The sequence below is a fragment of the Salvelinus sp. IW2-2015 genome, linkage group LG18 (assembly GCF_002910315.2).
Source record: "Salvelinus sp. IW2-2015 linkage group LG18, ASM291031v2, whole genome shotgun sequence".
In the NCBI taxonomy this organism is placed as follows: domain Eukaryota; kingdom Metazoa; phylum Chordata; class Actinopteri; order Salmoniformes; family Salmonidae; genus Salvelinus; species Salvelinus sp. IW2-2015.
Genome location: NC_036858.1, coordinates 20,171,254 through 20,198,032, shown reverse-complemented (window position 1 = coordinate 20,198,032; position 26,779 = coordinate 20,171,254). Strand labels below are relative to the sequence as shown.

General features: G+C 42.0%; 2 protein-coding genes across 10 annotated transcripts in view; one reads left to right on the top strand and one right to left on the bottom strand.

Moving 5' to 3' along the window:
- The window catches only part of tlcd3bb (TLC domain containing 3Bb), a 53,324-nt gene extending 50,857 nt beyond the window's left edge, over window positions 1–2,467 (top strand). For all 5 annotated transcript variants that reach the window (XM_024007552.2, XM_024007550.2, XM_070448381.1 and 2 more), the window contains exon 7: window positions 1,176–2,467. In XM_024007552.2, the coding sequence (XP_023863320.1) occupies window positions 1,176–1,431 (256 nt within the window). In that variant the 3' untranslated portion in view covers window positions 1,432–2,467. The remainder of the gene's footprint in view (window positions 1–1,175) is intronic.
- Window positions 2,468–2,975: 508 nt separating this feature from the next.
- Window positions 2,976–26,779, bottom strand: pagr1 (PAXIP1 associated glutamate-rich protein 1). 5 transcript variants are annotated; one of them, XM_024007547.2, is made up of 5 exons: window positions 26,612–26,779; window positions 23,720–23,906; window positions 9,517–9,841; window positions 5,745–5,833; window positions 2,976–3,343 (listed from the first exon to the last, which is right to left on the bottom strand). In XM_024007547.2, the coding sequence occupies exons 2-5, from the start codon at window positions 23,883–23,885 to the stop codon at window positions 3,096–3,098; spliced, it is 828 nt and encodes a 275-aa protein (XP_023863315.1). In that variant the 5' UTR covers window positions 23,886–23,906; window positions 26,612–26,779; the 3' UTR covers window positions 2,976–3,095. The 5 variants fall into 5 exon arrangements, with proteins under 5 accessions (XP_023863315.1, XP_023863313.1, XP_023863317.1 ...); XM_024007545.2 differs by having other exon boundaries at window positions 26,415–26,768; XM_024007549.2 differs by having other exon boundaries at window positions 23,720–23,901; window positions 26,612–26,766.

Below are 26,779 nucleotides of genomic sequence, written 5' to 3'. Positions count from 1 at the left end.
TATCCACAGTAAAACAAGTCCTATATTACATAAGCTGTAGCCGCTCAGCAAGGAAAAGAAGCCACTGCTCCAAAACTGCCATAAAAAGCCAGACTACGGTTTGCAACTGCACATGGGGACAAAGATCGTACTTTTTGGAGAAATGTCCTCTGGTCTGATGAAACAAAAATAGAACTGTTTGGCCATAATGATCATGGTTATGTTTGGAGGAAAAGGGGATGCTTGCAAGCCGAAGAACACCATCCCAACCGTGAAGCACGGGGGTGGCAGCATCATGTTGTGGGGGGCTTTGCTGCAGGAGGGACTGGTGCACTTCTCAAAATAGACGCATCATGAGGAAGGAAAATATGTGATATATTGAAGCAACAATGGGTCTTCCAAATGGACAATGAGCCTAAGCATACTTTCAAAGTTGTGGCAAATGGCTAAAGGACAACAAAGTCAAGTATTGGAGTGGCCTTCACAAAGCCGACCTTATTCCCATAGAAAATTTGTGGGCTGAACTGAAAAAGCGTGTGCGAGCAGGAGGCCTACAAACATGACTCAGTTACACCAGCTCTGGAGGAGAATGGGCCAAAATTCATCCAACTTATTGTGGGAGCTGTGGAAGGCTACCTGAAACGGTTGCACCAAGTTAAAAAATGTTTAGGCAATGCTACCAAATACTAATTGAGTGTATGTAAACTTCTGACCCACAATTTTTTTTGAGGTCTTGGCTGATTCTTTTGATTTTCCATGATGTCAAGCAAAGAGGGACTGAGTTGAAGGTAGGCCTTGAATACATCCACAGGTACACCTCCAATTGATTCAAATGATGTCAATTAGCCTATCAGAAGCGTCTAAAGCCATGACATCATTTTTGGAATTTTCCAAGCTGTAAAGGCACAGTCAACTTAGTGTATGTAAACTTCTGACCCACTGAATTGTGATACAGTGAATTATAAGTGAAATAATCTGTCTGTAAACAATTGTTGGAAAAATTACTTGTCATGCATAAAGTAGATGTCCTAACCGACTTGCCAAAACTTTAGTTTGTTAACAAGAAATTTGTGGAGTGTTTGAAAAACGAGTTTTAATAACTCCAACCTCAGTGTATGTAAACTTCTGACTTCAACTGTATGTGGCCACTCTAAATCCCCCATGTGCCCATTCTCTTTATAATTCCTCCCCTCCAGGTATGCGTCCATTCCCCTCCACATGGTTCCTTTCAACGTGCCCTGGCAAGTTAACCTGGGCGCAGCTATGCTCATGGCCCCCCAGGTCTACTGGTTCTCCCTCATTTGCCGAGGGGCCCTGCGACTCTTCAMTGGCTCTTCCCGCTCCCGGAGGCCCCCGGTCACCGCCAAGGATGACTTGGACGGACAGGCGCCTTCCCAGCCCGCCAATGGGTACAGCACTCATGCCACAGAGCAAAAGTCAGACTCTCACTGAGAAGAGGGTGAGCGGTAAGGAAGGAGTTGGGGATAATGTACCGATGGGTGAGGTTGAAAGGGAAAGAAAGGTAGTGAGACTTTGAACAAGCATGAGTTTTGAAATGCTTCAAATGGTACGGTCTTTGTTGCCAGAATCTATACTCAATACCGATATTCTGCTTGTGCGAATAAAGGAATTGAAGGCGAGCGTTTGCACATTGAACAGCACACAACAAAGGCATCAGAAGCTATTGTTCCCCCTGATGCACGTTGAGAATGGAGAGAGATTAGCCTGAAAGAAGTATAGCGAGTGAGAAGTGGAGAGCGTCCTCATGTAGATCAAATTAAATCCTGTCTGCCTAGGAGGTAAGTTAGGAATGTATTATACTGGTATGTTTAGTACATTGCTGTAGATAGAAAGGCCTAATTCGGCTTAGTAACAAGAAACGACCTCGCCAAGCAGTATTTTGACTTGTTAGTATTTATCTGTATCCTCTGTACACTCTTAACAAATGTGACCAGGGTGGAAGGGAGGTAACCTCATAAGACTATTATGCTGCCTTATCTCAATTGTTTGTGTGTGTACTACATTTTATTTATTTTAATGTGGAATATTTAATTTTTCCTTGGACTGAAAATGTGACAAGTGTTCTTAGCTTCACGTTGATTTGGATTGTAGTTCTGTTTCTGATTTCCCATCCTGTTTTTATTTWTTTTWWATCCATTTTGATCTCCAGTAGTTCAGGTAGCAAATGCATGAATCATTTCACCTGTTGGCAGTTAAACTCTGCCGCCTTGCAACAGCGTTATTTTATTCAGTGTAGAGAATGTAATTTTGAGGAACAAAATAAATGGCCAATTTTGTGGGCCTTTGGGTTTCTATGCCCTACGTGGGTCCTTAACTTTTGAGTGAGTGGTATTGAAGCATATTAGGTAAATGAGTTAGTGCCAGTGCAACAACAAAAAAAGCAGCCCTATTTATTCCACATACTGTCATTCATTGGCTGACGTTACACAAGAATATTTAATAAAAAAATTAAAAACATGTTTTATTACCACTGCTGTAATTAGTGAATTGCATAAATCGACCAGAATAGAATCAATACACTGTCTTGGTAGCATTTAGCATAGGTTGACCTTTCTAAAGCTCTTGAAACTGCTTTAGGAGTCTGTTTCCACTTCTTCAGTTTCTTATTTGTACTGAGCAAATTTAATTGAGCCACTGGTTTCAGGAGCCCTATTCACTCAGAAAACATAAAATACTAGGAAAACAAACGTGGTCCAGTAACCTTGGATGCAAGAAAGAAGATGGGACAATAACGTCTAGACGGCGATAAACTATTTCTATGTGGTTCTTGCCATTGGGGGAAAAATGCATTTCAACTGATTTACTGTATATGCTTATTTTATTTATTTGTGGTTTTGAATTGAATACGTATTAATGTACCGTATAAACTTCTGAGCCTTATGTGAAGGCTATATTGTTAACTCATAGCTAAAATATACTCCTCTGTTCTGAACTTGTCTGGGTGTTATATCAAGACACTGATTTATATATATAAAAACAAAAAAAAGAGTAATGTTTATTACAAGGCTACAAAACGCACAATCATACAAAATTGGTAATGGTATTAAAAAAAAATCAAGCTTCGAAGCTCTTGGCCTGCAGTTCTTCCCCCTATCTCAGTATCGCCTCTGTCTTGGCGAGAAGATTTTGCTGGGGTCGCTGTCTCTCTCCCTCTCCTTTTCTCGCTCTTTTTGACTGTTGGGAGAGAGTGCCTCCTCGGGCCCGGCCCGGCTGCTCTTCTCGCTCTTGAAGAGGTCTCGTCCAGTCCGGAGAATGTGCTCGTCAATTTTGCGGTGGCGTTTCATGTCTGACAGTACCTTGTCCAACCTAGCCTCCCGTTTGACAGAGGACCGAGCCGAAGACCCTGCGAAAAGAGGACAATGCATGAATAAACCCCAGAATGAGGATAGTGGTTGACCGCAGTTAACCATTGAGGGTATTTGTTTTAGTTCACCTGGTGGGTGGAGTTACTCCCAGGTTGAAAAAGTGATCGCATTTGTTTGCTAACCAGTAGTGCTGAGTGAGTAACTGACCTACATCGGGTCAATTATTTGANGGTGGAGTTACTCCCAGGTTGAAAAAGTGATCGCATTTGTTTGCTAACCAGTAGTGCTGAGTGAGTAACTGACCTACATCGGGTCAATTATTTGAATTTCACGTCACACAAGTTTCTCTAGAGATGAATCAGATCTAGCCTGAACTGTGCAATGTTGTAGTTTCCAACAGGCCAATATTCTACATAGTTTCACTCATAAAATGTGGTCCTTAACTACAATGACCATAATCCGTTGCGCATCAACTTGTCTGATCTGTGTTTCTTTCACACTTGCTACAGAAGAGCGAAGAATGCACAATCGTGAGGTGATAAAGAGCAGCTGTTGCTTTGAGGTATCTACCAAAAAATGAATGATCTAAGTGATTGATATGTGGTATTCAGCAGTCCAAAGTACGCCTTATTTCATTTTAAGAACTACAAAATTATGATTTTGTTAGGGCACAGGCAGAACCTCTATAGAGATGGGATGACTTGGAATGAAATAAAACAAATGTAATACACTAACAAACGGATTTAAATGTGAACAAATGATGGTTAACAAGTRGCAGTAATGGGCAGTCACTACTATCATGGGACTTATTAATTTATTCTATGTTACAGGATTTAACYCACATAATGCATAGTCCATTTAAATGTAAATAATCGTAAACCTGTGATAATTCTTTCATAATCTAACCGACTTAAAAAAGTCTGAAGCAGACGGCGAAATTGGCTCAACAAAGTCAAATGTCAAGCACGTGGAGAGCAGAGTTAGTATTCTGTGTTTTCACAGGAAAATATGTTTTCCTGAAGAAAACTAGTTTGAAAATTAGGGCATACATTTTATGCAAGACACTATATATACAAAAGTGTATGTGGAGACCTCTTCAAAATGATTGGATTCAGCTATTTTCGGCCACACCCGTTACTGACAGGTGTATAAAATCGAGCACATAGCCATGCAATCTCCTTAGGAAACATTGGCAGTAGTATGGCCTTAACTGACGAGCTCAGTGACTTTCAACGTGGCACCGTCATAGGATGCCAACAAGTCAGTTCGTCAAATTGCTGCCCAGGTCAACTAAGTGCTGTTATTGTGAACTGTACGTCTAGGAGTAACAACGGCTCAGCCGCAAAGTGGTAGGCCACACAAGCTCACAAAACGGGACCGCTGAAGTGTGTAAAATCATCTGTTCTCGGTGGCAACACTCACTTCCGAGTTCCAAACGGCCTCTGAAAGCAACATCAGCACAAGAACTGTTCGAGCTTCATGAAATGGGTTTCCATGGCTGAGCAGCCGCACACAAGCCTAACATCCTCATGCACAATGCCAAGCGTCGGCTGGAGTGGTGTAAAGCTCGCCGCCATTGGACTCTGGAGCAGTGGAAACTCGTTCTCTGGAGTGATGAATCACCATCTGGCAGTCCGACGGACGAATCTGGGTCTGGCGGATGCCAAGAATGTTACCTGCCGAATGCATAGTGCCAGCTGTAAAGTTTGGTGGAGGAGGATTAATGGTCTGGGGCTGTTTTTCATGGTTCAGGCCCTTAGTTCCAGTGAAGAGAAATCTTAACGCTTACAATGACATTCTAGACAATTATGTGCTTCCAACTTTGTGGCAACAATTTGGATTTTCGTGTTTCAGCATGACAATGCTCCTGTGCACAAAGTGAGGTGAGGTCCATACAGAAATGGGTGTGGAAGAACTTGACTGGCCTGCACAGAGCCATGACCTCAACCTYATTGAACACCTTTGGAATGAATTGGAACGCCAAYTGCGAGCCAGGCCTAATTGCCCAACATCAGTGCCCGACCTCACTAATGCTCTTGTGGCTGAATGGAAGCAAGTCCCCGCAGCAATGTTCCAACATCTAGTGGAAAGCCTTCCCAGAAGAGTGGAACCTGTTATAGCAGCAAAGGGGGGGACCAAATCCATATTAATGCCCATGATTTTTGAACGAGATGTACGACAAGCAGGTGTCCACATACTTTTGGTCAGGTAGTGTACATATTTCATGAACAATGCATTATGCCACCTTCTTGACAATTATGCCCCAGCACCAGTTTTAGCTGCACTCCGGTTCAGTCTAATTGAATCTCATCAAATCACTGTGAATATGACTCGATATTAGGCAATAGGCAAGTGTTTGTAGACCCTAAGTTGTGTGAGAGATACTGTGGCATGAAAGGTATCCTCCAAAACAAAGAATGAGGTAAGTGAAAGTCATACCTGGTGTCCTGCGTCGGTTGATGAAAGCATTTTTTGGAGTCTGTTGCATCTGTTCTTCATCAAAATCAAACTCTGTGGGAGATGGGGCCCTGACAAAGAAAGAAAATACTARTCATCCATACTGCCATAGTTTATCTTTATGAAAAACAGGGGGAGTCCCTAGGCCTCTATTTCAACAAACCTAACCCAATGGTAAGTGGTAGCACTATAGTTTTTTTTGGGGGGGGGGGTGTCAAATAATGTAGCTATTTTCACAACCTGAATTATGGGCGCAGCAGCTGGCTGTGGTGCGAAAGGGCTAGGTTTTTGACAAATAAACAAGTTGTAGGTTTGTCAGGCTTGACCCCCTCACTGGCCAATCAGAACTTGCTTCATGGCTAAATGTGTGGTTGCTTCAAGTTGTGTATTTTATGTATTGCGTTGTCAGCAAATCCAATTKGAATGTTAGTCCATTTATAGCCWATTTTCTTAAAATGGCCTACAGCAGTGTTTCCAAACGTGGTCCGGGGACCCCAAAGGGTGCACGCTGTGGTTTTTGCCCTAGCACTACACAGCCGATTCAAATAATCAACTGTGTAATACTAGGGCAAAAACCACAACGTGCACCCCCCAGGGTCTCCAGGAAACGCTGGCCTACAGACACAATATAATGTAGGCCTATCCCATATTTCCTAWWTATGTTGAACATGTTTGCACTCCGCATTGTTCTGAGTCAGGGATGGGCAACTGGCGGCCCTCAATTACCAAAACGGGGTCCCTGACCAGTCAACTCAGTCGGGGTCTCAACTTACTGTTGAGTGTTAGAATATTAGAATACGCAGTCACTCACTCAGATAGCATATTAACATGGCATAAGTTAAGTCATGGTAAAATGTCAGGAAATTTGCTTTAAAAGGGTAAAAAGTCTCTAGGCCCCATAGCAAAATTGCAACATTTTCTCTACGCCCCATTGAAAAATGTGCAGAGTTGCAATAAATGTATTTTTAAAATGTTGATCTTTGCCGTCACGACGGACCCAGTAAAATGTTTGGCCCGCGAGGTATGGGTGCCACCCAACCAAATCTTGCTTAGGGGCCGGCTCTGGCCACTGGTATAATGCATTTAGTTAAGAGTTTACTTTAACTGCACAAATCAAACTTTTTGGGACCAGCCAGAGACCCTTTTAGTGATGGCAAATTCATCAGAACACAACTTGAAAATAGCATACAAGGAGTTTTTCTATGACCTCGGCAATGCAAGGCCGGACCAAGTCGAGTGCCCTGGGAAGACACATTTTAAAGGCCCGCCTCTTGGCATCGAAGAGCCATTTTTGCAGTTTAAGCAAATTTTCTGCAATTCTACACAAAAGCTTAAATAGTACATTTATGTACAAACATTTTTTTTAAGGGGAAAACAAGAAGTATTGAGTTGAAACATTTATAATTGGTGGAGTACTGTGGATACCAATATCCATGTGAGTCTCCCAGGCCCATGTTGCCCAGCGTTATGAACATAAATTGTATATTAAAAGAGTTATGTAATATTTTTGCATTGTATTTTCAGAAAATGATCTACAGTAATAGTGGAATGATAGTTTCACTATTTTTCCCCCMAAAAAACTTATTGGGCCCACACAATTGCAGCCTTTCTTATTGGCCAACAAAAGACGGACTGGACTGACTTGTTTTCAAAGTGACTGTAACCAGCAAATCTCTGAGAATACCTGTGGATCTGGGTATGCAGACCTGCAAGCCACTGTGGCCCCTCATGATGAGTTGAGATTGTGGCCCCCACCCGTTCTAAGTAATTGCATGGCTTAAATATGGAAATACGCTCAGTGCCTTCAGAAAGTATTCATACCCCTTGACTTATTCCACATTTTGTTGTTACAGCCTGAATTCAAAATTGATTAAATAAAAAGGTGCAACCATCTATACACAATACCCCCTGTTTTTAGAAATGTTTAGAAATGTATTAAATTAAATACAGATATCTAAGTTACATAAGTATTCACACTCAAGAGTCAATACTTTGTAGAAGCACCTTTGGCAGTGATTACAGCTGGGAGTCTTTCTGGGTAAGTCTGTAAGAGCGTTCCACACCTGGAGAGTGCAACATTTGCCCATTCATCTTTTCAAAATTCTCCCAGCTCTGTCAAATTGGTTGTTGATTATTGCTAGACACCCATTTTCAGGTCTTGCCATAGATTTAAGTCAGAATTGTAACTCGGCCACTCAAACATTCACTGTCTTATTGATAAGCAACTCCAGTGTAGATTTGGCCTTGTGTTTTAGGTTATTGTCCTGCTGAAAGGTGAACTAATCTTCCAGTGTCTGGTGGAAAGCAGAATGAACCAGGTTTTCCTCTAGGATTTTGCCTGTGCTCAGATCCATTCCGTTTTTTTTTTATCCTGAAAACAATTACAAGCATACCCATAACATAATGCAACCACCACTATGCTTGAAAATATGGAGTGGTACTCAGTAATGTGTTGTATTGGATTTTCCCCAAACATAACACTTCAGGACAAAATGTTTGTTTTACAAAAAAAATCTAATGTATTACTTTAGTGCCTTGTTGCAAACAGGATGCATGTTGTGGAATATGTGTTCTGTACAGGTTTCCTTGTTTTCACTGTCAATAAGGTTACTATTGTGGAGTAACTGCACCTGTTGTTGATCCATCCTCAGTTTTTCCCATCACAGCCATTAAACTCCTGTTTTAAAGTCACCATTGGCCTCATGGTGAAATCCCTGAGTGGTTTCTTTATTCTACGGCAACTAAGTTAGGAAGGATGCCTGTATCTTTGTAGTGACTGGGTGTATTGATACACCATCCAAAGTGTAATTAATAATAACTTCACCACGCTCAAAGGGATATTTAGTGTCTGCTTTGGTTGAATCTGTTTTTGAAATTCACTGCTCGACTAGGGTAGTCATTCAAAAATCATGTTAAAACCTATTAAATCGCACACAGTGAGTCCATGCAACTAATTATGTGACTTGTTAAGCACATTTTTACGCCTGAACTTATTTAGGCTTGCCATAAAAGGGGTTGAATACTTATTGACTCAAGACAATTCAGCTTATCATTTGTAATTAATTGGGAACATTTTGGAAGAACATAATTCAACTTTGACATTATGGGGTATTGTGTGTAATACATTTTATCCCATTTCAAATTCAGGTTGTAACACAACAAAATCTGAAAAGTAAAAAGGTGTGAATACTTTCTGAAGGCATTGTAGCAATAGCCTACCATCGCCATTGAAATGGCCAGTAGTTACTTTGCAACGTGAAAGGTTAAAAAAACAAATATCTTACAAGCAGATTCAGAACCTTGGACAGTGATTGTAATTCCCGAGATTCAACAAAAGAAAGTGGAAGATGCATTTTTTTTAACAAAATGATCAACGAAAAACAATAAGTCGTTAAATAATTTGTTCCTAAACACGCTTCCCTAGTCGCTAACACCTTTCATGCACTGGGCATCCAAACTTTTCACAGAAGCTGGACAAAAATAATGTCCAATATAAATAAAAAAGGGGAATGTCTTGACTGTTTTGCTGCTCGTGATATTTTAATAAAGTGCCAGTGCGCCAGTTTTTACATGACGCAATTGCAAACTAAATTGTGTTTGAAAATAGAGCCCCTAGACTTGTTCAATAAGAAACGCTAATTTTGCTTTTCCATTGCGTACCACAATGAACACAACTCTGCTTACCGTAGTCCTCTTGGACCAGAGCTTGAAGGAAACATAACCAACCTTAGATATAAATGAATACACAACTCACTTGCGCTCTCTATCCTCCCTCTCCCTCTCTTTTGCCGCCTCGTCCTCATCATCCCTCTCGGGAGAGGGGGTCCTCTCAGGTGTAGGCGGTCTTCGAGGAAGGGGCACAAAGTTCAGTTCCAGCTTCTCCCCTTTTGAAAGGAGCTCATACAGTCTTTTGATTTCGTCAGGAGGGGGCATCCAGTTTTTGGGGTCCTCGATTTCGTCATCGCTGTAGGCGATTTCCCACTCCACCTGCTTTCGATCGCCTCCCTCCATCTTGCTGTCTGCTTCCATCTCCCCCTTCTGCCCCTCTCCTTCCATCGCATCTCCACCTTTGTCTCCATCTGGAAAAAACAGATGAATCGGACAGAAGCATGCATGTGTGTTAGTAAGTTAGTGTGTCATTCTTGAATTGCGGTGGTATTTGCAACCATGAAAAACTCATCCAAGGACGCCCTCCAGCTATTCTTTTTACCTTTCCTGTTACAAAACAATATCCCAAGTATAAGTATAAATGAAATAACTATAAATAATAGGCCCTTTTTTTAAATCCCAAAAATGTTGACGGAAAAACTAAATACGAGCATGTCTTGTTTGACACCTTTCCCACTTTTGTGAAATATCATCCAGCCGCAATCTGTCGTTATTTTTCGAATCGGGTATTCGGTGGGGTGGGCGAGAGGCCAGTGGCGATGCGTGAATTTGGCAAGGGAACAGTAAAGACAGATGTGTAAATTATAAGTTAATTACTATTAATCCATAATTCGTATGGTTGCATAGGCCCTAAATAGAAAACGCAAAATGTTCCGTACCCACAAAAAGCTTCTCTGTAATTCTATGTAACCTTTTATTTCACTAAGCAAGTCAGTTAAGAGCAAATTCTTATTTACAATGACGGCCTACCCCAGCCAAACCCTAACCCAGACGATGCTGGGCCAATTGTGCGCTGCCCTATGGGACTCCCAATCAAGGCCGGTTGTGATACAGCCTGGAATCGAGTCTGTGGTGACACCTCTAGCATTGAGATGCAGTGCCTTAGACCGCCGCGCCACTCGGGAGCCTCAACATCCCTGTTAGTGAGCACTTCTCCTTTACCAAGATAATCTATCCACCTGACAGGTGTGGCATATCAAGAAGCTGATTAAACAGCATGATCATTACACATGTGCACCTTGTGCTGGGGACAAAATGTMATTCTATAATGTGCAGTTTTGTCACAACACAATGCCAGAGATGTCTCAGGTTGAGAGAGTATGCAATTGGTATGATGGCTGCAGTTATGTCCACCAGAGCTGTTGAATTTTATGTTAATTTCTCTACCGTAGCCGTCGTTTTAGAGAACTTGGTAGTACGTCCAAACGGCCTCACAACCGCAGACCACATGTAACCACGCCAGTCCAGGACCTCCAAATCCAGCTTCTTCACCTGGGGAATCGTCTGAGACCAGCCACTCGGACAGCTGATGATCTGTGGGTTTGCACAACCAAAGAAGTTCTGCACAGACTGTCGGAGACCGTCTCAGGGAAGCTCATCTGCATGCTCGTCGTCCTCACCAGGGTCTTGACCTAACAGCAGTTCAGCGTCGTAACCAACTTCAATGGGCAAATGCTCACCTTTTGATGGCCACTGGCACACTGGAGAAGTGTGCACCTCACAGATGAATCACAGTTTCAACTTTACCAGGCAGATGGCAGACGTGTGGGTGAGCCCCATGGTGGTGGTGGGGTTATGGTATGGGCAGGCGTAAGCTACGGACAACGAACCCAATTGCATTTTATCGATGACAATTTGAATGCACAGAGATACCGTGACGAGATCCTGAGGCCCACTGTCGTGCCATTCATCTGCCGCCATTACCTCATGTTGCAGCATGATAATGCACAGCCTCATGTCGCAAGTCTGTACACAATTCCTAGCAGCGGAAAATGTCCCAGTTCTTCCATGGCCTGCATAATCAGACATGTCAACCATTTGCGCATGTTTGGGATGCTCTGGATCTACGTGTACGACAGCGTGTTCCAGTTCCCGCCAATATCCAGCAACTTCGAAAAGCCATTGAAGAGGAGTGGGACAACTTTCAACAGGCCACAATCAACAGCCTGATCAACTCTTTGCGAAGGAGATGTGTTGCGCTGCATGAGGCAAATGGTGGTCAAACCAGATACTGACTGGTTTTCTGATCCACACCCCTACCTTAAGGTATCTGTGATCAACAGATGCATATCTGTATTCCCAGTCATGTGAAATTCATAGATTTAGAGCCAAATTAATTTATTTCAATTGACTGATTGCCTTATATGAATAGAAAAAGAGAGAGAGAGAGACACAGTGAGCTCTCACATTTTTCAACATGTTTCTTGCAAAAAGATAGATTTGGAGTAAGAAACTTGAATTTTTCGGCAGGGACATATACAGGATGCTACTCTCCATAGCATAACCTTCACTCCAGATCAAAACTCGAAACCTACAACCTAATGTTGGACAAAATTACCTGGAAGGATTAACACTACCAAGGACACCATCCAACCTGGAACTGAGACAGACCAGATACAACTTCAATTAGTACTGAGGTGTCGAGGCCTTTGAGCCCAACAAATGGCAGGTTACCCCACCCAAATCCAGAGGCCTTGAAGCTTCCCCCTGCTGTTCAAAGACCATCCACTGGCATTTTCTACAAGAAATCAGCCAAAAGAAGTAAAAGCTTCTCCAAAGTGGGTATGACACCGACTCCCGTTGCCTGCTGCACTGCTGTTTGGATTCCACCTGCCGATCTGATAACGGTCTGCCCTGGCTTGTCTCCCAGTCTGGCACAGGTACTACCACCACACTCCCCCCTCTCTCACAAGCTTTCGCTCGCCTCCAGCACACTTGCACTGTTGGGGCAGGTGACTCTGAACTTACAATGGCTACCCCCAGGTCATTATATATTTTTTCTTGTGCATTTTGCTATCTGCCTCATGACTCCTGCATGCTTTGTTGACTATGATATTTCTTGTTTACCCGCACAGCATTTAATCATGGCAAGGCGACTGGAAACATGACCGAATACAAACAGTGTAGTTATTCCCTCCGCAAGGCAATTAAACAAGCAAAGCATCAGTATAGAGTCAAAGTAGAGTCGCAATTCAACGGCTCAAACACGAGACGTATGTGGCAGGGTCTACAGTCAACCACGGATTACAAAAAGAAAACCAGCCTCATCGCGGACATCAACGTCTTGCTCCCAGACAAATTAAACAACTTCTTTGCGCGCTTTGAGGACAATACAGTGCCACCGACACGGCCCGCTAACAAAGACTGTGGGATCTCCTTCTCCGTGGCCGACATGAGTAAAACATTTACATGTGTTAACCCTCGCAAGGCTGCCGGCCCAGACGACATCCCTAGCCACGTCCTCAAATCATGCGCAGACCAGCTGGCTGGTGTGTTTACGGACATATTCAATCAATCCCTATCCCAGTCTGCTGTCCCCATATGCTTCAAGATGGCCACCATTGTTCCTGTTCCCAAGATAGCTAAGGTAACTGACATGACTCACTTCTGTCATCTTCAAGTGCTTCAAGGATCATATCACCTCCACCCTAATAGATACCCTAGACACAGTCCAATTTGCTTACCACCCCAATAGGTCTACAGACGATGCAATCGCCATCACACTGCCCTATCACATCTCGACGAGGAATACCTATGTAATAATGCTGTTCATTGTCTAAAGCTCAGCATTCAACACCATAGTACCCTCCAAACTCATCAAGCTTGAGACCCTGGGTCTCGACCCTACCCTGTGCAACTGGATCCTGGACTTTGACGGGCCGCCCCCAGGTGGTGAAGGTAGGAAACAACATCTCCACCCCACTGATCCTCAACACTGGGGCCCCACAAGGGTGTCTTCTCAGCCCTCTCCTGTACTCCCTGTTCACCCACGACTGCGTGGCCATGCAAGCCTCCAACTCAAATCATCAAGTTTGCAGACGACACTACAGTGGTAGGCTTGATTACCAACAATGACGAGACAGCCTACAGGGAGAAGGTGAGGGCCCTCGGAGTGTGGTGTCAGGAAAATAACCTCACTCAACGTCAACAAAACAAAGGAGATGATCGTGGACTTCAGGAAACAGCGACCTCTATTCGATAATGCAGTGGGGTTTCTTTGCGACCTTAGTAGATTTGGATAGAAAACACTCTGAAGTTTCTAAAACTGTTTGAATGATGTCTGAGTATAACAGAACTCATATGGCAGGCAAAAACCTGAGAAAAAAAATCAAACCTGAGGTTTGTAGGTTTGTCTTTGCCTATCCAAGATAGTGTAAATTTGGTCCGATTGCACTTCCTAAGGCTTCCACTAGATGTCAAGTCTTTAGAACCTTGTTTCAGGCTTTTTCCGTAAAGCTTTTTTGAAATCTGACACAGCGGTTGCATTAAGGAGAAGTATATCTTTAATTCCATGTATAACACTTGTATTTTCATCCACATTTATGATGAGTATTTCTTTAAATTGATGTGGCTCTCTGCAAAATCACCGGATGTTTTGGAAGCAAGACATTACTGAACATAATGTGCCAATGTAAACTGAGATTTTTGGATACAAATATGAACTTTATCGAACAAAATATACATGTATTGTGTAACATGAAGTCCTATGAGTGTCATCTGATGAAGATCAAAGGTTAGTGATTAATTTGATCTCTTTCTGCTTTTTGTGACTCCTCTCTTTGGCTGGAAAAATTGCTTTTTCTGCGACTAGGTGCTGACCTAACATAATCGCATGGTATGCTTTCGTCGTAAAGCCTTTTTGAAATCGGACACTGTGGTGGGATTAACAAGTTTCTTTAAAATGGTGTAAAATACGTGTATGTTTGAGGAAATTTAATTATGAGATTTCTGTTTGAATTTGGCGCCCTGCACTTTCACTGGCTGTTGGCAAATCGATCCCGTTAACGGGATTTCAGCCCGTCTCATCCCTAAGAAGTTAATTAAGCACCCCTCAAACACAGCTGAAGAGTGGGACAAATTGCCAGTAGACAAGTGCAGCAAGCTCATTGACGGCTACAAGAAGCATTTGTCAGCAGTTATCTTGGCCAAAGGCTGTGTATCAAGTACTAGCTCCTGGCCTGAGTGCGAATATTTTTTATTTCAACTTTATTTAACTAGGCAAGTCAATTAAGAACAAATTCTTATTTACAGCAAAAGGCCTCCTGCTGAGACGGGGGATTTAAAATAAAAATGTAGGAAAAAAACATCACGACAAGAGAGACCTAAGACAACAACATGGCAACAACACGGTAGCAGCACAAACATGGTACGAAAGGCAAAAAAGTAAGCGCGACAATACATCACGTAAAGCAGCCACAAGTGTCAATAAGAGTGTCCATGATTGAGTCTTTGAATGAAGAGATGGAGATAAAACTGTCCAGTTTGAGTGTTTGTTGCAGCTCGTTCCAGTCGCTAGCTGCAGCGAACTGAAAAGAGGAGCGACCCAGGGATGTGTGAGCTTTGGGGACCTTTAACAGAATGTGACTGGCAAAACGGGTGTTGTATGTGGAGGATGAGGGTTGCAGTAGATATCTCAGATAGGGGGGAGTGAGGCCTAAAAGGATTTCATAAATAAGCATCAACCAGTGGGTCTCACGCCGGGTATACAGAGATGGACAGTTTACAGAGGAGTATAGAGTACAGTGATGTGTCCAATAAGGAGCATTGTTGGCAAATCTGAATGGCCAAATGATAAAGAACATCAAGCTGCTTAAGAGCACCCTTACTTGCCAATCTATGGATGGTCATCTGAATCAGGGTTAGTTAGGCAGCTGGGGTGAAAGAGTGATTACAATAGAGGAAAGCAAGTCTAGATTTCACCTTAGTCTGCAGCTTGGATATGTGCTGAGAGAAGGACAGTGTACCATATAGCCATACTCCCAAGTACTTGTATGAAGTGACTACCTCAAGCTCTAAACCCTCCGAGGTAGTAATCACACCGGTTGGGGGGGGTTTTGGAGCATTCTTCTTAATGATCCACATAACCTTGTTCTGAACACCTCCAAAACAAAGGTCAAGGGCAGAGAAAGCTTTGTTGCAGAGCGTTTAACGCAGAATCCAGGGAGGTGCCAGCTGAGTATAAGACTGTATCCTCTGCATATAAATGGATGAGAGAGCTTCCTACTGCCTGAGCTACACTACATCACCAAAAGTATGTGGACACCCCTTCAAATTATCAGATTCGGCTATTTCAGCCACACCTGTTGCTGACAGGTGAATAAAATCGAGCACACCGCCATGTAAATCTCCATAGACAAACATTGGCAGTAGAATGGCCCATACTGAAGAGCTCAGTGACTTTCAACGTGGCACCGTCATAGAATGCAACCTTTCCAACACGTCAGTTCGTCAAATTTCTGCCCTGCTAGAGCTGTCCTGGTCCACTTTAAGTGCTGTTATTGTGAAGTGAAAACATCTTGGAGCAACAACAGCTCAGCCGCGAAGTGGTAGGCCACACAAGCTCACAGAATGGTACCGCCGAGAGCTGAAGTGCGCAAAATCGTCTGTCCTCGGTTGCAACACTCACTACCGAGTTCCAATATGCCTCGAAGCAACGGCAGCACAATAACTGTTTGTCGTGAACTTCATGAAATGGGTTTCCATGGTCGCGCGGCCACACACAAGCCTAAAATCACCATGCGCAATGCCAAGCGTTGGCTCGAGTGATGTAAAGCTTGCCGCCATTGGACTCTGGAGAAGTGTAAACGTGTTCTCTGGCGTGATGAATTACACTTTACCATCTGCCAGTCCGACGAACAAATCTGGGTTTGGCTGAAGCCAGGAGAACGATACCTGCCCGAATGCACCTTGCAAACTGTAAAGTTTAGGGGAGGAGGAATAATGGTCTGGGGCTGTTTATCTTGGTTCGGGCTAAGCCCCATAGTTCTAGTGAAGGGAAATCTTACCGCTACAGCATACAACGACATTCTAGACGATTCTGTGCTTCCAACTGTGTGGCAACAGTTTGGGAAGGCCCTTTCCTGTTTCAGCATGATAATGCCCCCATGCACAAAGCGAGGTCCATACAGAAATGGTTTATCGAGATCGGTGTGGAAGATCTTGACTGGCCTGTAACAGAGCCCTGACCTCAACCCCATCGAACACACAATACCCCATAATGACAAAGCAAAAACTGGTTATTATTAATGTTTTGCAAATGTATTAAAAATAAACATTTACATAAGTATTCAGACCCTTTACTCAGAACTTTGTTGAAGCACCTTTGGCAGCAATTATAGCCTTCGAGTCTTCTTGGGTATGAATACTATCTAAATGCACTGTATAAGGATAATGGGTGTTGGGCCAGAGATAGATCGTATGTGAAAAAGGGTCTACTTGCTGTTCACACAAACCAACACTGTTTTGGATGGGAATGTCCGTTTTACTCATTCTAATCCTATGGGACAATCGTTATAGGTATGTAATATTTGTAGCATTGTACAGCTAAGCCAGAGTCATCTTCAGACCTAACTCAAATTTAAATATCGGGCTGTGTCATCATGACTTTAGATAATTATTTGGCACGTTGAACTTTTTTAATTTGAACAATTCTGGGTGGCAAAAGCTATAAGGGGATAAGATGGGGAGAAAAAAAGATCAGATCCTGAAAACGTGACCGCAATAATTGATGAGTACGTTTTTAATCATCGATTGCAAATGAGCATTTGACAATGTGCGGGTATTGTCAAGATATATATATTTTTTTWAATAATGACTTATAAATGACTCATGGTAGAAAGAATGGTGAATATTATTCCAGACACTGATATGGCTTAAAGGGATACTGCGAGATTTAGGTTGTTTTTCTCAGTCAGACGAACTAATTTCTGTCTCAGCGTGTAGTTTGGTCTCCCACAGTAGCCAGCTCCTCTCAAAAACAGACTTCCAACTACTCCAAAGCTGGGTGGTTGGTCATTTTAGTCTTACGAAGCTATACATAGTAGGGATGCACGATATATCGGTGAACATATCGGAATCGGAAGATATGAGCAAAAATGTCAACATCGCTATCGGCCGATGCCTAGTTTAACGCCCGATGTGCAAAACCGATGTCAAAGCTGACGTGCATATCTATATAACGAAGGTACATGATGTAATGAATCCAGGTAAAAATGTGCGCAACACAGCATTCCTAAACTAGCCCACAATGTCTGCTGTGTGGATCGAGCAGTCAAGCAGTCATTTGAAAGAGTAACATATTTTCAGCGAGACAACTCAAAGGCGAAATCCATTAAAGCCAAGATAATGGAATTCATTGCCCTTGACAATCAACCGTTCTGTCGTGGGTTGGCTTTCGCCGACTGGTCGAGCACCGGTACACACTACCAAGTGCGTTATATTTCAGATGTTGCCCTACCGGAGTTACACAGTAATAGCATCACTGCTATTAGCTTCACGACATACATACTATGGAACGCCGTTTGGGTCTTTGCGTGTCAAAAAAGATGCAGTAGCACTGTCAAAGCTGTGCAAAAAAAGTCAGCAAACATACAAACACCGGCCACGAACGATGTGTTTACAAAACCGCGTTGGTAATAAACCATAATTTGTTCGACCGCAACTTCTGGGGTAGCTAGCTTTAGCTTGGTACCTAGCTAGCACCAATACAACCAGCTTGAAAACAATGACAAGTAGAAACTGCAGTCATTTTAATTTATTCTTACCAATGATTTAGGAATCCTTCTGAGTAAGTATTAGCTAGGTTGCCACTTGTTGTTCAATTGAACAGTTCATGAAAATAAATAGCTAGCCAGCTACTTAACCTTGTTGTCCAAAGCTAACGTTACAAAGCAGCCAGCTAGCTTCATTTGGCTAGTGAAATGGACCGGGGTTGTGTGTTGTGAAGCTAGCCACAATAAGGATTAKGCACAATAAACGACTAAACAAATGAACAATGAAACAGCACAGCAAGTCAGTAAGTGAAAGGAATAGGTTTTCATTATGTTTTACTGGTAATGGAGACATACGTAAATGCAAACAAAATAACTTTTTGGTCAGTGTGTGTAACCTTCATTTAACTAGGCAAGTCAGTTAATTAAGAACAAACTCTTATTTACAATGACGGCCTACCCCGGCCAAACCCGGACGATGCTGGGCCAATTGTGTGCCACCCTCTGCTTACTTACGAGCCCCTAACCAACAGTGCAGTTTCAAAAAATACGGATAAGAATAAAAGTAACAAGAAATTAAAGAGCAGCAGTRAAAAATAACAATATATGCCGGTACAGAGTCAATGAGCAGGGGCATCGGTTAGTTGAGGTAGTATGTACTTGTAGGAAGAGTTAATTAAAGTGACTATGCATAGATGACAACAGAGAACTGCAGTGGTGTGGGCAATGCAAATAGTCTGGGTAGCTATTTGACTAGATGTTCAGGAGTCTTATGGCTTGGGGGTAGAAGCTGTTTAGAAGCCTCTTGGACCTAGACTTGGCGCTCCGGTACCGCTTGCCATGTGGTAGCAGAGAGAACAGTCTATGACTAGGGTCGCTGGAGTCTGACAATTTTTAGGGCCTTCCTCTGACACATTCACAGTGTAGGTTGGGGGAAATTATGTGAACCCCTAGGCTAATGACTTCTCCAAAAGCTGATTGGAGTCAGGAGTCAGCTAGCCTGGAGTCCGATCAATGAGACGAGATCAGAGATGTTGGTTAGAGCTGCCTTGCCCTATTAAAAAAAACACTCACAAAATTTGAGTTTGCAATTCACAAGAAGCATTGCCTGATATGAACCATGCCTCGAACAAAAGAGATCTCAAAACACTGAAGATTAAGAATTGTTGACTTGCATAAAGCTGGAAAGGGTTACAAAAGTATCTTTAAAAGCCTTGATGTTCATCAGTCCACGGTAAGACAAATTATCTATAAATGGAGAAAGTTCAGAACGGTTGCTACTCTCCCAAGGAGTGGCCGTCCTGCAAAGATGACTGCAAGAGCACAGCGCAGAATGCTCAAGGAGGTTAAGAAGAATCCTAGTGTCAGCTAAAGACTTACAGAAATCTCTGGAACATGCTAACATCTCTGTTGATGAGTCTATGATACATAAAACAAGAATGGTGATCATGGAAGGACACACGACGGAAGAAGCCAGTGCTGTCCAAAAAAAACATTGCTACACGTCTGAAGTTTGCAAAAGTGCATCTGGATGTTCCACAGCGCTACTGGAAAAATATTCTGTGGACAAATGAAACTACAGTTGAGTTGTTTGGAAGGAACACACAACACTATGTGTGGAGAAAAAAAAAGGCACAGCAACATCAAAACCTCATCCCAACTGTAAAGTATGGTGGAGGGAACATCATGGTTTGGGCTGCTTTGCCACCTAAGGCCTTGGACAACTTGCTATCATCGACGATAAAATGAATTCCCATGTTTATCAAGACATTTTGCAGGAGAATGTAAGGCTATCTGTCTGCCAATTGAAGCTCAACAGAAGTTGGGTGATGCAACAGAACAACTACCCAAAACAAAGAAGTAAATCAACAACAGAATGGCTTCAACAGAAGAAAATACACGTTCTGGAGTGGGCCAGTCAGAGTTCTGACCTCAACCCGATTGAGATGCTGTGGCATGACCTCAAGAGAGCAGTTCACACCAGACATACCAAGAATATTGCTAAACTGAAACAGTTTTGTAAAGAGGAAAATGTTTGGTTGGGGTTATTGCTGACAAAGGAGGGTCAACCAGTTATTAAATCCAAGGGTTCACATACTTTTCCCACCCTGCACTGTGAATGTTTACACGTTGTGTTCAATAAAAGATATGAAAACGTATAATTGTTTGTCTATTGTTGTGACCTAGATGAAGTTCAGATCAAATTAGATGACCAATTTATGCAGAAATCCAGGTATTTCCAAAGGCTTCACATACTTTTTCTTGCCACTGTATGTCAAATTTGAGGATTGCATTGATAATTTGGTGTGTCTAAATACAAAGTGTCATAGGTGTTACTCAATTTAAATGAAGGGAAATTACATTGTGAGCAAAATTATTAATCATGTCACTTGAGTAAATTATTTTCAAAGGGTTAATGATCTTAGATTTTAGCATCTGTGGCCATTTAAGAAAATCCTCAATGACCTCAAATCCTCAAACCCCGGCCAAACCCTCCCCTAACCTGGACGACACTGGGCCAATTGTGCGCCGCCCTACGGGACTCCCGATCACGGGCCGGTTGTGATACAGCCCGGGATCGAACCAGGGTCTGTAGTGATACCTCTAACCTTGAAATGCATAGCCTTAGACCGCTGCGCCACTCGGGAGTGGGGTCCGGGGGTGAGCCAGAAATATCTTCGCTATTTTCACAAGCAATTATTATAAGCGCAATTGCTGGCAGTGGCGCGAAATGCTGTGGGTTTTGGTAAATAAACAAGTTGTAGTTGTGACGAGGGCTTGGCCACTCACTGGCCAAGCCTGGCGTTCCATGGCTTAATACTGCATGCGTTTGTCTGAAGTTCTTTAGGTTATTGACGGTCTTTGCGTCAATACGTTCTGTAGGTTATTGACGGTCATCAACTCCAATTCGGCTGAGGGCACGGAATATTCTCCTCCTAGTTCATTGTGGATTGACACTACCGATTAGTAGCCCTTTACATTCATACCAGTATACGGCTTGAAAATGGCAGATTTGGACACTGATAAGCGCCTAAATTGGAACGCAGTGGCTGTACAGGTTCTCCGCTTCACAGCTCTGTATTGGTTTTGACTGACAGCCGTTCTGAACTTAAGCACCGCGCCAGACGAGAGGTTGCCCCCTCCCTCCCGCTAAATGTGCAACTTTAACAAATGTTTTTGTTGTCTGAGTGAGGGAAATGCTGTAAATTGCGAGGACTCTATGTATTTTGAAGGATGAGACGTTGAGGATTATAATAAATACCGCTTTGATGTCATACATGCAAGCCAAACATCCGTGAGTCTAAATGTGCACTTCACATTTCCATAATGATAAAACGAATGTAATATACAGTGTCAACGTTTATGATCACTATGTTTTGATGTACAGTTACAAGATGTCATGGCACTATATCCTGGGTTGTCCTGAACATAATTAGGTTATATTTGTTGTATTGTGAAGAAGATTTGCCGTGGAACATGTAACTGAATGCACTCATGACTCCATTCTCCTCTCACCAAAACTACAATCTGCTTCTCTGAATTACCTAGTGAAAGCCTAACACTGTAATATCATATTTTATAATTTAGCTAGTCGTGTTGGCAATAGAACAAGCTTTCAAATTACACCCACCTGACCCAGATAATGGACAGTTTTTGGATTGCGTAAACAACAACAGTACATTGTGTGAAGGCGGAGATGGAGGGTTGTGTTCCAAACAAAACATCTACAAGTGTGCTTTCTATACTTCCTCAACCGCACAGCTAGGAGAGCTGAAAAAAAGTACCTTATAGTTTAAGACTCTTCTTTGATTCATAAAAGTGCATTCAAATGACTCAACTGTACACACTCAAAACCTTGTTGCACCTACTCCACATTGGCTCGTTATGCTACTGAATGTATATAGAGTATTTTCAGATTTTGTTATCAACAAAAACGAGGTGAAAAGTACAGTAAATGTAGAATGCACATAAAATCAATAGTGTAATGTTCGGATTCAGTCTTCTGTCAGGTGAACTGTTGTGTCCTCACATTTAGTCTAATAACTGTCCCATAATCTCCAAACTGTTACCTTTTAATTGCTACCATGGTTATGCATTTCTATATTTCTTCTGAAAGAAAGATCTCAATTTAGTTTTATCTATATAGGTCAATTCCCACGAGTGTAAGGGATTAAATAGCATAGGCAACAGTTACAAAAAAAATCTGGTGTTTGCTCAATATGTTTGGAGTGTTGACAGTCAACATTGCAACTGGCTTTTAACGAGTATAGGCCTTCACGCATCGCACTTCTCAAATAAAAAAATACTAGGCTCCCGTAAATGGTATTGTATGTGTGAGGCACATTCTCAATAAGCAAGATATATCCTAGGCCTGCCATTCATGTGGCGTTAATGGACTGAAAAATGTTAACAGCCTACGTTTGGAGGAGTGCGTCTTTGGTAGCCGGACAAGAGGCGCTCTTTGGAAATGGGGAGGAATTCAAGCTAAATGGAGTATGCATTGCAGGTAGGCCTATGTCAATTGTGAATAATGCAAAAGCATGTTGGCAAAAGCCTCACGTGTAGACCATTTAAAAACCTTTTATGGATAGACTACTTGGCTAATGCATGGCCAGGATAAGAAAGACACCAGACACATTGCTGTTGAACCAGCTTTCGTTATAGTTCAGGAGGATAGCCTACTAAGGGCTTAAAAAAAAAAATCGAACTAAAACAGAAAACAAGCAATTGTTACAGGAAAATAACTTAAATGTTTCTAAATAGGAGTGTCACCGGATTATCTCAACTCTCGTTCCATGATGGGCATATAGCCTACCGATGGGTTTTTATGCACATCCAAAATAATAAAAGGAGCTGGCTAAAATAATGTAATAGTCTACATAGATAAAAAGGGGATGTCCGCTCACTGTTTTGCTGCTACCACAATTAATCTTTCAATAAAGCTTTGGTGATTAAGATTTATTTCAAAGCGGTCTCACGAGCCAAACCTTTCAGCGATAATCTTGACTACCTGGCGAATGCATTGGGCATGACAAAATAAACTGCCTTCATTGAGAGGAGGGGAGGCTATAAAAAAAAWAAWATGTTTCTAAATACGAGGTTTACGGCCACAAAAAGCACACCTCTCTTGTTCCATGTGCATATGGCCACTGTGCACCACGGCTGGATAGGCTGGACTTTCGTTGTCAAAATCCTGTCATAACAAACCTTGTTACTGCTAAGACCAGCTTTCGGTTAGTCTTAAATAGCCACACCAGCCCATACTGAAAATGGCACTTTGGCGCACCTTTTTAAGGACACACCTCAGATATTGACACCCCTCCCACCTCAGCGCAAGCGAGCTCATATAAGACAGGTAAATTACCAATCCTGGTGCTAGGGTTTGAATATAGAAGAACGCAGGCTTTAACAGGTCGAAATTGCAAACAAGCGTGCGTTTCACAATTGCGCTGGCTTAACGCTAGCTGAAAATAAAGCCCATTGAGGACACTTAGGACTTAAAGCAGCTAGCTAGGTAGAGGCTTCTTTCTTCCCATAACGTTGGGAATGTGTAGTTAGCATTACCCCAGAGGGGCCTACCTTTTGCATCCTCTGATTTGGTCTCCTCTGCTTTTGCAGCTGCCACATCTGTCCCGTCTTCGTCACCTTCCTCTTCCCGACCAGTGGTTTTCTCAGTGTCCCCCACTCCGAGCACCTCTATTCCCTCTCTCAGTGAGGAGTCTGTAGTAGCCTCTGCAGCCTGCATTATCTTGATGTTGCTACTATGCTAGGGAGAGTTTGAGTTGAGTTACATGTTAGCACCAGTAACTGTAATGTTTGCTACAAACCCACTCCTAGGACAGAAGACATGCATATAAAAAAAACATGATCTATGTTGAGAAAGTGTCTTTCAACACAGCTTATGGAGAAATTTCGAGTAAAAAAAATTGCCTGGCTATTACATGGACGCTGAATGATTGGCCTGCTCCACAGTCCCTATGGAAGCTCTAGTCTACATTCCCTGGTTAAATTCTGTTTATGAACACTTTTAAACTGTCTCCATGGCTAAGGTAATAAGAAATACAGTGCCTTCAGAAGGTATTCATACCCCTTGAYTTATTTCAACAACAAAAAAGGCATCTTTGGCAGCGATTACAGCTGTGAGTCTTTCTGGGTAAGTCTCCACACCTGGATTGTGCAACATTTGCCCATTCTTTTTTTCAAAATTCTTCAAGCTCGGTCAAGTTGATTGTTGATCATTGCGAGACAACCATTTCCAGGTTGCCATAGATTTTCAAGTAGATTTAAGTAAAAACAAACTCGGCCACTCAGGAACATTCACTGTCTTATTGGTAAGAAACTCCAGCTTAGATTTGGCCTTGTGTTTAAGGTTATTGTTCTGCTAAAAAAATGTTTTGAATCTCCCAGTGTCTGGTGGAAAGCAGACTGAACCAGGTTTTCCTCTAGGATTTTGCCTGTGCTTAGCTTTTTTTTTTATATCCTAAACACCCATAATGATTACAAGCACACCCATAACATGATGCAGCCACCACTATGCATGAAAATATGGAGAGCAGTACTCAGTAATGTGTTGTATTTGCCCCAAACATAACACTTTGTATTCAGGACAAAAAAGTGAATTGCTTTGCCACATTTTTTGATAGTATTACTTGCTATGATTACTAGTTGCAAACAGGATGCATGTTTTGGAATATTTTTATTCTATACAAGCTTCCTTCTTTTCACAATATAATTTAGGTTAGTATTGTGGAGTACCTACAATGCTGTTGAGCCATTCTCAGTTCTATCACAGTCATTAAACTCTGTAAAAAAAAGAAGAAAAAAAAAGAAAAGCTGAATACCCCTTTGAGCATGGTGAAGTTATTAATTACACTTTGGATTGGTGTATCAAAACACCCAGTCATTACAATTTAAAGTCACCGTTGGCCTCATGGTGAAATCCCTGAGTGGTTTCCTTCCTCTTTGGCAACTGAGTTAGGAAGGACGCCTGTATCTTTGTAATGACTGGGTGTTTTGATACACCAATCCAAAGTGTAATTAATAACTTCACCATGCTCAAAGGGATATTCAGCTTTTTATCTTTTTACACTCATCTACCAATAGGTGCTCTTCTTTGCGAGGCATTGGAAAACCTCCCTGGTCTTTGTGGTCGAATCTGTTTTTCAAATTCCCTGCTCAACTGAGGGACCTTMCTGACATGAGGTAGCCATTTAAAAAATCATGTGAAACACTATTGCACACAGAGTGAGTCCATGCAACTTATCATGACTTGTTGTGCATATTTTTACTCCTGAACGTATTTAGGCTTACCATAACAAAGAGGTTGAATACATATCGACTGATACATGTAGTATACCGAAGTTTGAGGTTTGTCTCTTAGAAGAGTTTAAACGGGACATGTTGCCACAGGTAATTTCCAAGTTCCATTGATTTCAAATACAATATCGATGTGGTTGATTAATTTGCATGCACACTATTAATTACAGTAAAACAAGCTCATCAATTTCAGTCTGGAGTGACCGCTTGGCAAATATTAGTGAGTGAGCAGTTTTAAATGTACTAATTTAGCAAAATACAAGTAAGCTGAACACACATCTGACATGTGTATAGAGAGTATTTTTTTATGTCTTGGTCTTCAACATATCAATGTATTTCAACATATKGATTATTCATTTGGACAGAATTCTACTTAAAGCAGGTAAAAACGACTGAATGAGCCAAAAAACATGATATGATTGATAGATTTGGATGATAGTGAAATCGTGAAAATATGTTTGTTTTGCCTACTATTAGCCTAGCTACACATTACATGTTATTAAAGTCAGCTAGCTAAGTTAACTGTATGCTAGCTGACTAAACTCCACTCCATGGTGAAGACGTTTCTGATGAACTCCACCAAAGGAGTGGAGAGACCAGGCTTTGTGGAATTCAAGTCCGACTACAATCGATTTGCCTAAGGTCAATACTTCAAAATAATTGAATTACGAAACATGTACCTTGTACTTATGTGTATCCTCTGTAGTTGCCTGCCTTTCTTTGTTTGCTGAAATCCATACTTTTTCAATAAACGTTAATCAAATACAACCACAGACTGGTTTCCTTGTTGAGATTCAACTGGCACATGCGATGAGTTGCCATCTTAGATCAACAGCAATGAGCAAACAAGTTATTGAAAAAGTATGAATTTCAGCAAACAAACAAAACCATGCAACTACACTGAGGACAAATATAGATAAGTTAAGCGTTCAGAATTAAGCACGTTTAAAGTATTGACCTTGGGCGAATCGATGTAGTCGGGGGGCTGAATTCCACAAAGCCTGGTCTCTGCTTCACTCCGTTGCTGGAGTTCATCATAAACTTCCTTCACCATTGAGTGGAGTTTAGTCAGCTAACTAACTATATGTTAGTGAGCAGGAACATGCATTGCAATTGTCACTGTAAGAAACTATTGCAAGATATTACGTTTGCTACCTTAATCCAATTGTCAGTCTGTTTTCGCAGATAGATCGGGTAGACAACGCAAAGTATCCTACCAGTTAGTAACTGATAAATGCATCAAAAGTCTAAACATTCAAAACTAAGCAGATGGGAGACACACAGACGTAAACACAGCGCCATTTTCTGGAGAAACGAGACACA